Consider the following 17309-nt stretch of genomic DNA (forward strand, 5'->3'; position numbering starts at 1 on the left):
TATCTATCCATTGTTTCATTGTCATTTACAAATAAAACATTCAGTGCCCAATGTATACTTTTAGAATTTTGTTCAATTTTCAATATATAATATGTCATTCAAAAATACATCTATCTCCCTAGTCTAAGATCAAATAACAATATATTTTATACTTATACATTTTTCACCAGAAATTTGGTCTAAGTATTCACTTGTAATTAGAAATTTTGGGAAATATAAATGTACAATTATTCTGAAACTCTCCTTTAGAATCTGGAAGAATTATGATACCAGTTTTTTTTTTTTATTAATTAATTTTTGTTATACATGTTTCTCCTTTTCCCCCCACTGATTCCCCCCTCCTCCTCCCTCCCCGCCCTGTCCCCAGTTTGTTGTCCATGTCCACTGTTCATGCACACATGGATATAAGTTCTGTGGTTTATCTCTCCCCCACGACCCCCCTCTTTAGGGGATTGTCAGTCTGTACCCCACTTCTGCGTCTCTGGGACTACCCCATTCCTCAGACTGTTATGTTCATTATATTCCACAAATAAGTGAGATCATATGAAACTTGTCTTTCTCTGTTTGGCTTGTTTCACTTAGGATGATACTTTCCAGGTCCCTCCATGTCATCTCAAAGGATAAGAGATCTTTCTTTCTTACAGCTGCGTAGTACTCCATTGTGTATATATACCACTGCTTTTTTTATCCATTCGTCTACTGATGGACACTTGGGCTGTTTCCAGATCTTAGCTATTGTAAATAGTGCTGCTACAAACATGGGGGTACATATATTCTTTCGAATTGGTGTTTTAGGCTTCTTAGGGTATATTCCTAGAAGTGGGATCACTGGGTCAAATGGAAGTTCAATTTTTAATTTTTTGAGATAGCACCATATTGTTTTCCATAGTGGCTGCACCAGTCTGCATTCCCACCAGCAGTGCATTAGAGTCCCCTTTTCTCCACACCCTCGCCAACACTTGTTGTTTGATGATTTGTTGATGGCGGCCATTCTGACAGGTGTGAGGTGATACCTCATTGTTGTTTTAATTTGCATCTCTCTGATGATTAGTGATGATGAGCATTTCTTCATATGTCTCTTGGCCATTTGTATGTCCTGTTGGAGAGGTGTCTATTTAGTTCCTCAGCCCATTTTTTAATTGGATTCTTTGTCTTCCTTTTGTGGAATTGTATGAGCACTCTATATGTATTGGAAATTAACCCCTTATCTGATATATCATTGACAATTATGCTCTCCCATACAGTGGGTAGCCTTTCCGTTTTGATGATTGTATCTTTCACTGTGCAGAAGTTTTGAGTTTGGTGTAGTCCCATGTGTTCATTTTCTCCTTTGTTTCTATTGCCTCAGGTGATGTGTCAGTAAAAATTCTGCTGCTATGATGTCTGAAATTTTGTTGCCTACAGTCGATACAAGTGATGTTGAAAACTTTTTCTTCCAGGTGGTTTAGAATCTTTGAAAAATCTTCAGCAACTAATCATGGACCACAATCAGTTAATTAGTACAAAAGGCCTTTGTGATACTCCTACCATTATATACCTGGATTGCTCACATAATCATCTTACTAAAGTTGAGGGTATTGAAAGCTGTGGATTACTTCAGATACTGAAGTTACAGGGAAATTATCTAAATGAGGTAATTGCTTTTAATTAATTGATTTCTGTGATTAATGCAACATTTTTCTTTTGATGGAAATATCAACCATACATTTTTAAAACAATTTTGATTGTATTTTCTTTGTTTTGTTGCTTATCAGCTGTATCTGATTTTCAGTTTATTTTAAACTATTTCAGACATTCCGCCATTTAAAAAATATCTACCATGGTTAGGATATTTTTTTAAAAATCAAATTTAACATTTTTTTTCATAGTACTAAAATATAATTAAACAAAACTTCTAAGTTACATTTCAGTATATAAGTGGAACCAAATTTTCTATCATGCAATTTTAGTTAAAATTCATTATGAAATACCTTATATAAAAATACGAATTTTAATTATGAGGTTAAGTTTAAAATTTGTAATTTATACTAAAATTCTCATAACATTATACTTTGATTTATGATACATGGTTTACCAGAATATATCTGTTGTTAATTTTAATTAGTTTTATGTTTTTAAATTTAGTTAAATGACCAAAATATGTTGCTTAATATAAGCTAATGACTCAAATTTAAATATAGCTTCCATCTTTGGAGAATCATGTTCTACTACGAGAATTGTACTTGGATGATAACAGCATTTCAAGTGCAGAAGCAGTTTCTTCATATTGGTTGCCTTTACTACAAAATCTGACTATGTCTCAAAACAGGTAAAAATGAACTTTACTTAAACAATAAATACAGTAAGTGATTACTTAAATGTGTGATCTTCATAATAAGTAGAAAAGCTGTTTGTTTTTTCCAGTAATTAAATGAAATTGCATCATAATAAATTACTTCATAAATTATACACACAACTTTATAGAATTAAAATGTATTGACAAACGTTCCTTTGAATTTTAGTAGACTTTTAATTGTCATTTATCCTACTCATTTTGTTTCTTCTTAAAAATGTACTTGTAAAATACTCTCAGGGCAGGTTTGTTTATATTTGTAAGGAATATAGTCCTTAGAAAATACAGGAGGTAGTTAATTTAATTCAGAAAGATGTCTCATTCCCTCAAATGGTACTTATTAAGTCCTGGAAGAATGATTTTTAATCTGCTCTCAACTTGCATGTCTTTTTGTAACTGTTAAGATTGATTTAAATTCGATTTCCCTAAGGATATAAAGTAACACTTAAAAAAATACCTTAACATTAAATTGAGATGGGTACCTGTCACATAAGATCCATTTGAAACCACCAAACATCTGGATCTTTGCAGAGAATAACTGTTGAAACCAAAACAGGAGCACCATATATATCTCCCTCTGCTTAATATTTTATTGAGACTATTCACTCTAATATGATTAATTTGTTCATGAAAGGCACATGGAGTAGGGGAAAGGAACCACCTTTAACATATTCTTTGAGTTATACAATTATTGCAAAACAAGTAAACAAGGGCAACCCAATGTTAATATATGTATCTATCCCCACTCCCCAAATAAAGTTTTCTCAATCTCTGTTCATCCTTTGAGTATGTATGTCCCAAATGGTTTCATTTATATCTATTATACTGTTCCACTATTTGACAAATTAAAATCAAATGCATACTCAAAAACACCTTCAAATTGTTTTAATCAAATCTAAAATATGAAAGGTGATTTGACTTTAAAGGGCATTTATTCCAGAACCAGCTCTATCAGATAACACTGTTTAAGTAATGTGGGCCATCCAAAAACCCATTGGACCTTTTCTCAATATTTCCAGGTAAGAGATAAAATTGTAATAGAAATATTTAGCTATGCTTTGGATATATGCAACAAATATTCGGTAATTGACATATCTATCATGTGCAGTAGAAATGGTTCTCAAGCCACAGTAGTGGGCATGATATTTTAAAAGTTTAGAAATATGTAAATTAGGAACAATTTTGAGGAATAAGGCCTTTACTTTTATTGAACAATTTAAACATCAATGAAATATTCCACTTTTAAAAGTAATACTGGCTAATAGACCTTTGCTCTATCAATCTGATATGATTAGGAATTATATATACTAGACTATTAAAATTTTTTTTAGAACCCTGGCTGGTTTGGCTCAGCGGTTGGAGCGTCAGCCTGTGGACTAGAGAGTCCTGGGTTCGGTTCCCGCTGGGGGCACATACCAAAAAAAAAAGTTTTTGCCCTGGCCGGTTTGGCTCAGCGGTTAGAGCGTCGGCCTGCGGTCCGGAGAGACCCGGGTTCGGTTCCCGCTAAGGGCACGTACTTCGGTTGCAGTTTGTCCCCGGCCCTGGTTGGTCGTGCGGGTGGCAGCCACTCGATGTGTCCCTTCATGTCGATGTTTCTCTCTCTCTCTCTCTTCCTCTCTCTCCCTCCCGCTCTATCTGAACAAAAAATGGAAAAATGTCCTCGGGTGAGGATTCAAAAAAAAATTTAAAAAATAAAATAAAATAAAATTTTTTTTAGAGATAACAATAATCAGGATACTTAAACCAACTAATTATTTATAATTCTGTTTGCTTAGCCTTAAACATTTTATATATTGAGATGGTGTTGGTATTTTGGGGGATATAAAACTGCGTAATAAATGTCCTATCCCTCAAAAAAACTCTTAGGAATAAAATATTTTAATATTTGAACTTAATTATATTTAAAAATATGTAATTATTATATAATATAAGGTTTTTTGAATTTTTAATAATCCTGTCACTTATATTAAATTGTTTCTGTGGGTCTCTCAAAGCTCTTTACATATCCAAACAGCTACAATTTCTGAGAGGATGAAGGAAGAAGGTCTGAGGGAACCAGGGAAATGTGACTGATACGAATGGACACATGTAGCAGTAAAATTATTTTCTAAAATCATACTAAAAATACATTTCAAATTTAGGATTTTTCACAATAAGTTAATACCTAAACTATAAAAATTACCCATCTTACATTAAGCTTTTATATGTGCATTGTTTTTGAGAACCATATAAGGTTTGGTAAAATTCCAGAATCAGCAGATTTAAGTTTGAATTCTGAATCTACAATTTATCTCTCAGTTGACATTGAACAACTCTTTTCTCACTACCTGAACCTCACCACTTTTATGTGTAAAAATAGATAGTAATGCATACACTACCTATTTTATGAGATTTTAATGATGATACAAAAGGAAAATGTATGTGAATACATTTTGCAAACCTGAAAAAAATATTATAAATGAGATATTTGGATTTGTGGCTGGTATGTCTTTTAAATTGTATATATATACACATACATATATATGTCTCTATATATTTTTAATTTTTGATAAATGTTTTTGTCACAAGGAAGAAATTATGTCCATATGCTTTTTTTCCCAATAAATGAAATACATATAAAGAATGATACTTAGCACATATTGTTTGAAATACTTGTTTCATCCTTCTAACTTCTGTTTTAAATTTTCATCAGGACATGTGACTGTTTTAAGTTTGACTCAGTGGAGTTATAACTGGAAGACTCTGGCTTCACAAGCCTTTCTACTTCCAGTGAGAGTCTAAGTAGGAGCAGAAAGTGGAAACTATTACCCATTGGCTGCTCATTGTACAAATCTTTTCCTTTTTGTCGTCTTTGAAACTTATATCTTTTTATGCCCAGGGCTAATGTGACAAGGTCAAATGGTATTAGGTTTTCACTAATGTCCTTTGTCTTTCTGGTTTGAATTTTCTTAGGAAAAATATACACAGAATGTCAGTAAAAGGAAACGTTCTAAAGGTTTTTTTTCTTTTTTCTTTCTTTTTTTTTTAATTCTACTATTAGGTTTCCACCATACTAATGAATAGTCATAAAGGTAAATGAATAGCCAGTTTTTGTGATTAAACTTTCCAAAAATGAAAAAGAACATGATTCTAAAAGCATAGCTATTTAAAAAGATAAAATTTCACTATTATAAATATATTTGATCAAACTATATTTCTTTACTTAAATAGATATTTGAAAAGGGAAATTTATTTTAAATTCTAAAAATTTCTTGCTTTCTTTTACTTGATGTCTTTATATAACCTATATTTTACCTACATGTTTCTATATAACTTATTGGTGGAAAAAATTATATACTCTGAAAAAAGAGAAAAACTCGTTATCATTTAATCTTTTCATATCCTTTTAGTAGAAGAGCAAATAATTAGTATTGGAAAAATATTAAAGGTAGAAAAGTAAGAATTTTTGTGAATAAATAGATTTATTAGAATTATATTTTCACTTAAATAACTTCAATTTCTTACTTATAATGATCATGTAGAACATGGCTGAATAGGATGTATTAACTTAATACTAGAGCTTAGCTACACTAACTATGCATTGACAAAGTTTTAAGTTTCTTCTTTTTGGTTATTCCTTTCTTTATTTCTCTGTTTTTCTGTGTGCATGTGACATTTCAGTAAATTTTACTATTAAGGACTGTATGTATAAATAATGAAGTAGCTGTATAAATGAAGTGGCCAATATTTTTTCACTTTTTCTTTTATTATCTTTGATATTTCTCCCTGGAAATTGTTTTTAAGAAGTAGTGTTGTATAGGTTTAGAATAAATAGTAATATTGTACTTAGGATTGGCTACATTCGGAGAGATCTTCTTCCGGCCTGTTATTTAGTCTGTTTTTTCATCGGTACTATCCTCTGCCTCTCTGCTAATACAGAACAGGACAGTACAAGAGAGGATCAGGGTCAGTACAAGGGATAGTTTTATGTCAGGTCAGTGAGGCCGCCAGTCACAGTATTATTCTGTAAGCTTCTGAACATACAATAATAGTACATATTTTTCCAATCTCTGAGAGCTATTAGAAATAAAGATGAAGAAATCTGCCAGGCCAACTGGAGGGACACTATTAAAAACAACAACAACTAGAAATTGATGCATACTTTTTGTACCAAAAATGCTCCGTCAGTTGAAGCATATTTTGAACACTTTTAGGGTTCCTACATTTACAGTGGAATTTGTCCAGAACACTATTGTTATTTGTGATGAGGATACATTTTATATGAAAGAATTTCTGTTTTATTTAAAAATTTAGATGATTTAGTTTAATTTTTTTCCAAGTATCTAGGGTAATGTAATATTATGTTCAGAGTAAGTATAGATTTGTCTTAGTTAGAAATGCAAATCAAACTAAAGTTAAATTTTCTTTTATGACTTTGTTTCCAATGTTGTGAATGTTTTAAATATCACTTATGTTCCTTGCTTGAATATAGGCGCTTAGTGATAATTTTATCTTAGAAAATAATAGAACTTTAAAAATAAGAGGAAAGTTTATTATAATTAGAATTTGAATATGGATAATTTAATAAGAGTATTGACTTAAATATTCACATATTTCTGCCAGACTTGTCTATTCTATTGATATAAAACATTTTCTATTATTGTATTCTTTGAAGTCTTCATGACTTTACAATTTATAAGTAACCCAGTGTAATTTTAGATACTTACGATACTTATAATACTTTCAATGTAGTAAACAAAACATTGTCAAAATTAAAAATAAAGCTAGTGACTAATCATTTATCTTGTCAAAAGTGAAAATAAATATTTTTATGATTTTTACCTTCTGATGGTTTAAGCTATATGTTTGATCCAGGAAAAAATATATACATAACATAAATTATCTATAATTTTGACCTTATACAAAGACAAAACAATAACAACAAAACATTCACTTGTTTTTATTTAAATACCATGTATACCTTAAACCCATGATATTTATGATTGAAATTGGCAATTCCATGATAATTTCTCTGTAGAAATAAATATAAATATTCCTTTATAAAATAAAAACTTAAAATTTTATAATTATTGCATTTTAATTAAGTATTGTTGATAAATGTTATAATTGTATTTTAGTATACAAATACAATTATAGATATGTTTATATGTATATATACATATATATGTATAATTGCATATCATATAATTGTGTATGATGTACAATTATACAGTTAGTTCAATAATGTTAAGGACATTCCAATTTAAAATTTTTATGAATTCTAATTTTGTTTTCAGCTTGACAAAAATTGCACCACTTTTTCATTTTGTTTCTCTGGAAAAACTGGATGTCAGCAACAATTGTCTTTCTGGTAAGTTTGGAATGATATATAATTCTTAAAAAATGAATTTTGAGTTTCTGTTTCAATTATGGTGAGGAGTTATTTTAGACAGATGTGGTAATGCCATTATACATACATACATACACATAAAAAATAAGGTATACAGGAGGAAACATTTCTCTACCTTCTTAACTTCTTAATTCTTAGGCTGGACTTAGAATTAAACTGACACAAGACAAACAACAAATACAAGTTTTAATTACAGGTGTGTTTTTTTCACATGTACATGGGAGTTTTCCCAAGAGAAATAAAGATCCCAAGAAGCAGTTAGAATTGAACACTTCTGTAGTGAATTGGACAAGAGCAGGACATTGTAAAAATGTGACAATCAAAGGTGCTTAGGTTCAGGAGTTTAATTCAATGAAAAAGTGACTAGGAAATAAGGGTTAGTTTAACAAGTTTGTTTATACACATTTCTTTTCGCCTCTTTTCCTGTCCTTGTGATAAGAATGCTTCTTTCCTCCTGGTGTATAGGGAGGGCAACTTTCACATAGGAACTTTATCTCTTGCTTGAAAGAAAAAGAAGGAAGGTCAGAATATCTTTTCATCTGCTGTATTTTAAGTTCCATTCGGGCATATTGAAACTGCGTGTGTTCTGAACTCCTTCAAAGGCATGGCAAAATAATCCAATTAAAATTTCCTTTCTACTTTAAAAATCATATTACTTCCATATTTTTCCGGTAGACCTGGGCATATGTCACAATTATATTATTGTTTAAAATTCATGTATCTTTTAACTATGAAAGAAGTAGCCTAGTGAAGATAAGTAAACAAACTTGTCTAATTGTTGACTCCTAACAACTATAGAATAGATACCCATTAAAAGTGTACTAAATTAAAGAATGCTGAATTGATTTGGTTGACTAGGTCCCCCAAAGTTTGCCCATCCCCACTCCCATCAGTCTCCTAATAAAAACAACTATAGTTCTAATTTGTCACCATAAGTTAATTATGATTGTTATACATCTTTATATTAATAGGATCAAACAGCACATTATGTTTGCCTGCAGTTTTCTTTAATGAACATCCATGAATATTCCACTATATTATTTATATCAATAGTTTGTGGGGTTTTATTTTTATTTTTTGCTGAAGTATAGTCCATTGTATGAATATAAAATATATTACAATTTGTCCATTCTCCTGTTGTTTGTGGTTTGGTGCTACTATGACTATAAAGTTTCTATGGAAATTCTTGTATAAATCTTTTTGTGGATATATGTTTTCCATTCTTGTGTAAGAGTGTAATTGGGGATAATAGAGTAGGTGTGTGTTTAACTTGATAAGAAACTAAAAAAAACTGTTTTCCAAAGCAGTTGTAACATTTTAAAGCCCCTCATGCATAATGTGTGAGAATTCCAACTGTTCGATTCTACAAGGTGTTTTGTATTTCATTATGGTTTTAATTTGCATTATCCTGATGAAGAATGATATTGTGCCTCTTTTCATGCATTTGGTGATGATTTCTGTATAAACATTTTGTGTCTATTGAAATGTCTTACCATTTTAAAAATTTAGTTATTGCTTTTTTCTTATTGGTTTCTATAAATTAATATATATTCTAGATGAAGTTACATGCCAGATAGATGTTTTGTAAATATTTTCTCCCAGAACTCCTTTATTTTCAGTTTTATTAATGTTATCTGTAGATGAGCAGAAGTTTTAAATTATGATAAAATTTGATTTATCATTCTTAATAACTATTTATCTATTTAAATTTTTTTCTTTATTGATTTTAGAGAGAGTAGAAGGGAGGGGGGAGAGAGAGAGAGAGAGAGAGAGAGAGAGAGATGAGAGAGAACATCAATTGGCTATCTCCTGCATGCCCCCCACTGGGGATTGGACCCACAACCTGGGCATGTGCCCTGACTGGGAATCGAACTGGCAACCTCTTGGTGCATGGGTCGATGCTCAACCACTGAGCCACACCGGCCAGGCAGTTATTTTTCTTTATATCATCCTTTTTTGTATCTTCTCACTTCTATATTAAGATAGTTTTCCATGCTCTCTAGCTTTCTTATAGAAGTTACATACTTTTAGTTCTTACCTTTGAGTCTATGACCTATCTCAGATTAATTTTAGGAATGGTATGAGGTAGGGGATGAATTCAGGTTTTAATATAGATATTTAGTTGTCCCAGCAACACTTATTGAACAAGCTTTTTCATCATTGAATTACTTTGGTGTCTTTGTCAAAATTGATTTACATCTGGCTACTTTGGATGTGTTCCTATTAACTGCTTTTCTTTTAATGACAGGTCATATTTTTCTTTTTATGGCTATTGATTTTTTTTTAAATCTTCACCTGAGGATATTTTTCTATTTATCTTCAGATAGAGTGGAAAGGAGGGAGAGAGAGAGAGAGGGACAGGGAGAGAAACATCAATGTAGGAGAGACACATTGGTTGGTTGCCTCTTGCATGACCTTGACCAGGGCCTGGGGCTGAACCACAACAGAGGTAAGTGCCCTTGACCAGACTGAACCTGCAACTCTTTGGTCGATGAGCCGATGCTCTAACCACTGAGCAAAACCGGCCAGGGATGTCTAGTGATTTTTAGCTCTGTGTTGAACATTGTACATAATACAGTTTATGTACTGAGTCTGGGCATTGTTGTCTTCCATTTAAAGGGTGTTAAGTTTAATTCTGGCAGGAAGTTAAAGTATTGATGGATAATTTTGTTTCTGTCAGCCTTAATTTCATTCTCTCCTAGAACAAGTCATTTTAGTTTGTAACTCTTAGTGCATGCCCCTCCTACAGGGCATTTAATTCCTAATGCATATAGTCTTTTGAATTTTAGCTTAATCTCTGAGATACTCAATTAGGTCATTCTGGCTGGGCTGAAACTCCAATGTCTTTCATTGCTGCATGGACTTGAGTGTCATCATTCAGCTCTTAGCCCTACATAAGGTGATCTCTGCTAGGTCTTTCAGAGTCCTGCCTGCCGATGTAACACCTAGCCCTTGTCAATGGACCTGCATAAATCCTCACACAGACTTCTTACCCCAATCTTCACCCCACCCCTCATCCCCACAAACATACACACACAGCTTCTTCTCAGTACTTTTTACCGTAAATTCCATCTTCAGTTCTAATCTTTGTCTCCTCACTCAGCAAAACAGCTTCTTAACTTGGTTTCCACTTTCTTGCTCTGAAGTGATAAAATGCTTTCAGGCAGAAATCCACTGTGATTGTAGGCTCACCATGTGTGTTTTCCTTCTCTTAGAGTCAGACTTGAAAACAGGTGCTTCATATACATCGTCCAGTTTATGACTGTTTTCTGTGGGATAGAAATTCCGAGAATGACCTACTATTTTTACTTTTGAAAGTTTAATAGTTCCATGTAGTTCTGTTTAAGGATACGTTCAATTTTACCACTTACCATATTACTTTAGATTTCACTCTTTCTGATTTTTTGTTTACAATCTGGAATGAACTGCTTAAAGCCCTTAATACACATTACTTTTTTTACTCCTCACCCTATGAGATAGCTGTTTAACTGAATCATAAATCAGTTGTATGATTTGCATAAGTTCACACAGCTGCTAAATGGTAGAAATATATATTCTGACAGTAGAGTCTGTGTTCTTAATACAGTCTCCTTTAAAAAGCATATTGCTTTCTGAAGAATAAATGAGTTTTGTTGTTTATGCAATAGCTAATAAATAAAATGCTCATTGATCTATGGTTACTTTTCTTTATCTGAGATATGTTTCATAATAATTCTTATTGTTTATTTTTGTAGATCTTACAAGTGCCATAAAGTGTTTTGAGGCATGTTATTCTCTCCGTGAACTGACTATCACTGGAAATCCACTTCTTCAAGAAATAAACTGGAGGTAAAAAAAAAATCGTTGCACTCTATGTACATACTTTTTTACAGTTGCAGAAAACATAACTTGATGAAAATTGTTTTGTGTATTCAATTTGCTTGGGAGAAGTTAATAAAAATAATTTAAAAGTTATTCAAGATCAAATAGTTTTGTAAGAATAGTTTAAAAATATTTTTCAACCTAAAATAATTTTTGCATGGTAATTGTTAATATAGATTTGAAATAATAATTCTGATCCATATGACTGATTATGTGACAATTTTAGTATGCTGTTAATTTGGATTTTTTATTTATAGAAAATACATTTATTTGTTGGGAATTACTTTTTATGAGTCTTCTAAATCACATGACTTGCTACTTGAAATTATTTTCTTTCTGTCAATAATTTAATTTTGTTTTAATGTCTTAACAGAGAAAGTTTGTGTCTGTTATATGTATTATAAGCATGTGTGATTCCATGCTTCTCTTTCAAACATTGTAGTACTTCGGTGTAAATGAAGAAACATATTTTATACTTTTTTAAATGAAGTTTCCTATTCAAAAAAGTTATCCTAATCTGAAATCCTCATATTATGCTAGCAGTGTTTCCCCTAAATTGACTAGCATCTTTTATATAACCAACTTTTTAAAAGATAATTTACATATAATAAACTTATCAATTTTGTATATGACTATGAATATTGTATAAAATCCTCCATAAGCAAGACACTGAACATTTTTGTCACTCCAGAAAATGACCTCATTCACCTTTGCAGTCAGTCCCTTCTCTTGGTACTTTAAAAATGTCCACTCCCTTAAAACTTTTGTGTTTTTGACCTAAAGTCAGCTGACATTTTTGTCTTTATTCCTGTCTCTGGATACTTTTTGTTGTTGTTTTTAATCCTCATCTAAGGATGTCTTTAGAGAGATGAGAGAGAGAGAGAGAGAGAGAGAGAGAGAGAGAGAGAGAGAGAGAGAGAGAGAAGAAGAAGAAGAAGAAGAAGAAGAAGAAGAAGAAGAAGAAGAAGAAGAAGAAGAAAAGAGAAAGAAGCGAAGCGAAGCGAAGCGAAGAGAAGAAACATCAACTGCCTACCACATGTGGCCCAACCACACAACCTAGCTACATGCCCTGACCGAGAATCGAACCTGCAACCTTTTAGTGTACGGGATGATGCTCCAATCAAGTTAACAACCTGTCAGGTCTGTCTTCGGGTAGTTTTTTAAAAACAATATGTTTTTATTGATTTTATAGTGAGGGGGAGAGACAGGCAAAAATCCATCATCTGCCTCCTGCATGCTCCCTACTGGGAAACAAGACTGCAACCTGGGCATGTGCCCTGACTGCCATAAAATCTGGACATTTATTTTTTCAAGTATTTTTCTGCCTCCTTCCTATCTTGTCCTACTAGGACTCCAATTTCACCAATATTATACCAGTTGATATATCCCAGAAGTCACTATTGCTCTATTCTTACATTTATTATACTTTATTTCTGTCTGTATTTCATTCTTAACAGTTATTGCTATATCTTCAAGTTTTCTAGTAGTTTCTTCTTATGTATCTACCCTATAATCTTCTTCAGTTCACATTTTAGATGCTGTTTTTCATCTCTAGAAGTTTTTTTTTCAAACACTATTTGCAATTTCTTTCCTAATTATGCTCATGTTTTTCTGAATCATCTTGAACAAAATATTTATAATGCTGTTTTAGTATTCTTGTCTACTATTTCTGTAATCTTTTTCATGTTGAGTTTGATTGTCATTGATTTCTTTTTTATAATTGGGTTGTATGTTCTGCTTCATACATTACTGGTCAATTTTGGTTGTATTACGGACATTTTAAATTTAATACTGTTGATTTCTTAATTAAAAAAATTTTAAATGGCATTTATTTTGTTTTTGACATGCAGCAGGTAAATTATTTGGACTTAGTGAGATACTTTCAAAGCTTGCTTTTAAGTTCTGCAGGAAATCTTTAGACTAGTGCCAATTTAGTCCCACTACTGTGGAGCTGACTTCCTGCGTATTCTCCCTAATACCTCTTACGTGTATTCTTTCAACTTTGGCTGATCAGAATGATTTTCAGTCTTATGTGGTTCCTATCATTTTTCTGCTTTTTGCTTTCCACTGGTTCTTTCCCTTGTTCTGACATGGCTTTCTCTCACACATCCTCAGATCATTCCTCATTCACCCAAGGCCCAGAATACTGAAAGACTTGCATATGTTCACTTAGGAATTTCGGCTGATTATTCTGGCCTAAACTCTTGTTTCTTTTAATGTCCAGAAGCATACAGTTGTTAAATGTTTCAATGTGATTTATTATACATTTGACACTGGCATCATGTCAGTTCATGGGTACACCAAGGCAGAACAAAGCTAAAAATAGACTGGACATGTAACCTAATACAGCAAGGTGAGTTGGCAACACTCAAGTATAGGGAACGACAAACATTTATTAAAATTCGGGAGAAACGTGTTTCAGGATCCTCAGAGTTTGGATCAAGTCAGCAAGTCGTATCAATTTGATCAGGTAGTGAAACTACAGCAGTTTTGGATAAAATATAGATAAAGAGGAATGAAAGAATTTAAAAAGGATGGCTATGACATCTGATTTTAGGGGAAAAGCAGTTGACTCTTTGCCCTTACTTGGTTTCCCTGTGATGTATGGCCATAATCAAGAAGATCCTGGTTCTGATGACTACAGAAGGAATATAAGATATCTTACAGAGGAATTAATGATCTGGTTATGTTTAAAATTTCTATATCTGATTTTATTTACCTGTCGAACAAGATAAGAGAGTCAAGGGAGGAATCTTTGTTCCCTGCCTTGTCTGAAGCCTCTGCAAACCTCTACCCTCTCTTTCCAGACGTACAAAAGTGGGCAAAAAGTAGATAATATAGTAATTAATAAATAACAATACATGGATAAACTCTGTTTCGTGTGCTCACAACTATAAACCTTTTTTTGCCCACCCCTGCATTGGTTCCTTGTATTTGTTAATTGGTCCTTTGTTAAGAATATAGCATTTTTACACCGAGCCAAACACCTGTGTAATTTGTTATTCCTGATAACTTGTGTATCACAGTAGAGGTGTTGCCTTTGCCAAAAATATATTTTTTTCTTTCCTTTAAAGCTCAGTTTTCATATGCATTTCTAATGTTACACTGGTTGTTTATTTTTAGGGAAACCTTTTATTTATCCTCATGTTTTAGAACAGAACTTGTCAACTTCTACTTTCGAAACACACTTCCAAGTACAGTTTAAAGTGTGTAGCCCAGAGGAAAGAGTATAACCCACTGCAATGATGCTCAAAGGTGTATCCCCAGACCAGCAACTTTACCACCACCCAGAAACGTATTAATAATGCAAAATCTTCCATTAAAAAAATTGGGTGGCCCTGGTTGTTTTTGCTCAGTGGTTAGAGCATCGGCCTGGGGTCCGAAGAGACCAGGGTTTGGTTCCCGCTAAGGGCACGTACCTTGGTTGCAGTTTGTCCCCGGCCCTGGTTGGGTCATATGGGTGGCGATCATTCGATGTGTCCCTTTCACGTTGATGTTTCTCTCTCTCTCTCTCTCTCTTTCTCTCTCCCCCTCCCACTCTATCTAAACAAAAAGTGGAAAAATGTCCTCAGGTAAGGATAAAAAAAAAAAAAATTGGGTGCACTCTGGTGAGTTTTACTCAGTGGTTAAAGCATTGGCCCATGGACCAATGAGTCTTGGTTCGATTCTGGTCAAGAGCACGTACCTCGCGGGAGACAACCAGTCAATGTGTCTCACATTGATGTTTCTCTCTCTCTCTCTCTCTCTCTCTCTCTCTCTCTCTCTCTCTCTCACTTTCTCTCTCTCTCTCTCTTCTTCCCTCCCACTCTACCTGAAGATAAATAGAAAAATATCCTTGGGTGAGGATTAAAATAAATGAATAAAAAATAGAGTGTAATTATGTTTAAAAGACTCTGCTTGGCAGGGGATATTATTTATAATGAAAATACCTGCTGGGCTGTTTTTAAATAGCTACCTTTATATTCCAAAATAACTGTATAGACCAAGTCTATGATGAGAAATGAAACACTTGTTTTGATTAATGGAATGTGCTTGTGGTAAATAAATTTCTATAAATTTATTAAATATAGGTATTTTATTGAATTAATTGGGGTGACAGATTTCAGATGTACAATTCTACAATATATCATCTATATATTTTATTGTGTGTTCATCCCCCAACGTCTAGTCTCCTTCCATCACCATTCATACTCCCTTTACTCTCTCCAACTTTCCCCCAACCCTCTCCCTTCCCTTCTGGTAATCGCTATGATTCCCTGTTGGTAATCACTATGTCTGTGTCTGTGAGTTTGTTTGTTTTTTTCCAATCCCTTCGCCTTTTTCACTCAGCCCTGCAACATCCCCAAATATATAGATAGATACTCACATTTTACACTTACATAACTATATACACTTTATAGTCTTGAAGAAAATGTTTAATTAGAAATAATACTGAGAGAAAATAGGTAATATTTATGTTATAAATACATACATAATATAGCTATTATAATTTCTATATTTAAACAAACTTTTCTGAACTAGAATAATACCAACTCGAAAATATTACCTATAAAATTTCACTTAGATTTGTTAGCCTAATACAGTTATCATAATTTTAAGAAGAGATTCACTTATCTAAAGGGTTTAATATCTTATAATGTATAAAATATAGATTTGTTAATGAAAGGATCAACTCATACTTTAACTAGTGTGTTCCAATGAACTTTACATAACCCCTTGATACCAACAAAGGGATTAGTTGTAGATTTTCCCAATTGGCTTTTTACTTTCATGTCTAGCCAGTGATAACACGAACAAAACTGATGTACTAAAAAAAAAAATCTCTTTAAAACTTAAACCACAGACTCAGTTTGGAATCTCCTTTGGGAATGTGTTTCATTCATTAATGATTAATAGAGCTTCTTAAGTGACAGAATATTCACCAGGAAGTTTTCACTAAATGAAATATTGATTCAGTCCTTGACTAAGAGGAACCCAGCTGGAAAAATTAATGTTGAGATACATTATATTCTTATACTTCATTTCTAACATGAATCAGCTTGTTACAGCACTTTCTAATATATTTATCATAAATTTTTATAAGGCTGCATTTAAACTTAGTTAAGGCCAATTCATGCATTATTAACGTATACAGATCTAAGAACTATTTCTTTAAAAATATTAAAGAAAAAATATTTTAAAAAAATCACTAATTTCACTCTCGATAATTATTGTATAAATCACAAATTTCAAGATATTTTCACACTGGTGAAGTTTCCAAGCAAACTAAATTTTTACATCCACAAGAAGTTCAAAATATTACTAAAGTAAGCCATTTGGGACCTTTTAAAATATAAAAATGATAAATGTAACATCAAAATATTCCAAAAGTAAAAATTCAAGTCCTGTGAACCACAAACTCTAGAATTAACCCCTGTAGCTAAACTGGTGTACTTACTTAATAATATCTGTATCAATAACGATGTCTAAAATATAGTATTTGATGATAAATCCATCATTTTGTCCCTTGATGATGTGGTATCAGTTAGCATCACAATATCTTCCACATAATGCCAGCTGAAATACCGAAAAACCAAATGCTGCTATTACTTTTGAATTTATTAATTTTTAATTATTTTGTTTGAAGCATAAACACTTGTTTTATTAAAATAAAATATCCTTGGAGTAAAATATTGATCTCTCTTTTAATCAGATAAAGCAAATTCTTATATCTTGTTCATCTAGGGT

The 17309-nt window shown here is 32.3% G+C and overlaps 1 protein-coding gene across 1 annotated transcript in view; it reads left to right on the plus strand.

The window, feature by feature from the left end:
- Window positions 1–17309, plus strand: part of LRRIQ1 (leucine rich repeats and IQ motif containing 1) — a 201070-nt gene that overhangs the window by 51446 nt on the left and 132315 nt on the right. Inside the window, exons 10-13 of the mRNA XM_036252998.1 lie at window positions 1440–1633; window positions 2181–2308; window positions 7609–7682; window positions 11456–11549. Of these exons, the coding sequence (XP_036108891.1) occupies window positions 1440–1633; window positions 2181–2308; window positions 7609–7682; window positions 11456–11549 (490 nt within the window). The remainder of the gene's footprint in view (window positions 1–1439; window positions 1634–2180; window positions 2309–7608; window positions 7683–11455; window positions 11550–17309) is intronic.

This window comes from Molossus molossus, unplaced genomic scaffold, assembly GCF_014108415.1.
Source record: "Molossus molossus isolate mMolMol1 unplaced genomic scaffold, mMolMol1.p scaffold_m16_p_10, whole genome shotgun sequence".
Taxonomy (NCBI): domain Eukaryota; kingdom Metazoa; phylum Chordata; class Mammalia; order Chiroptera; family Molossidae; genus Molossus; species Molossus molossus.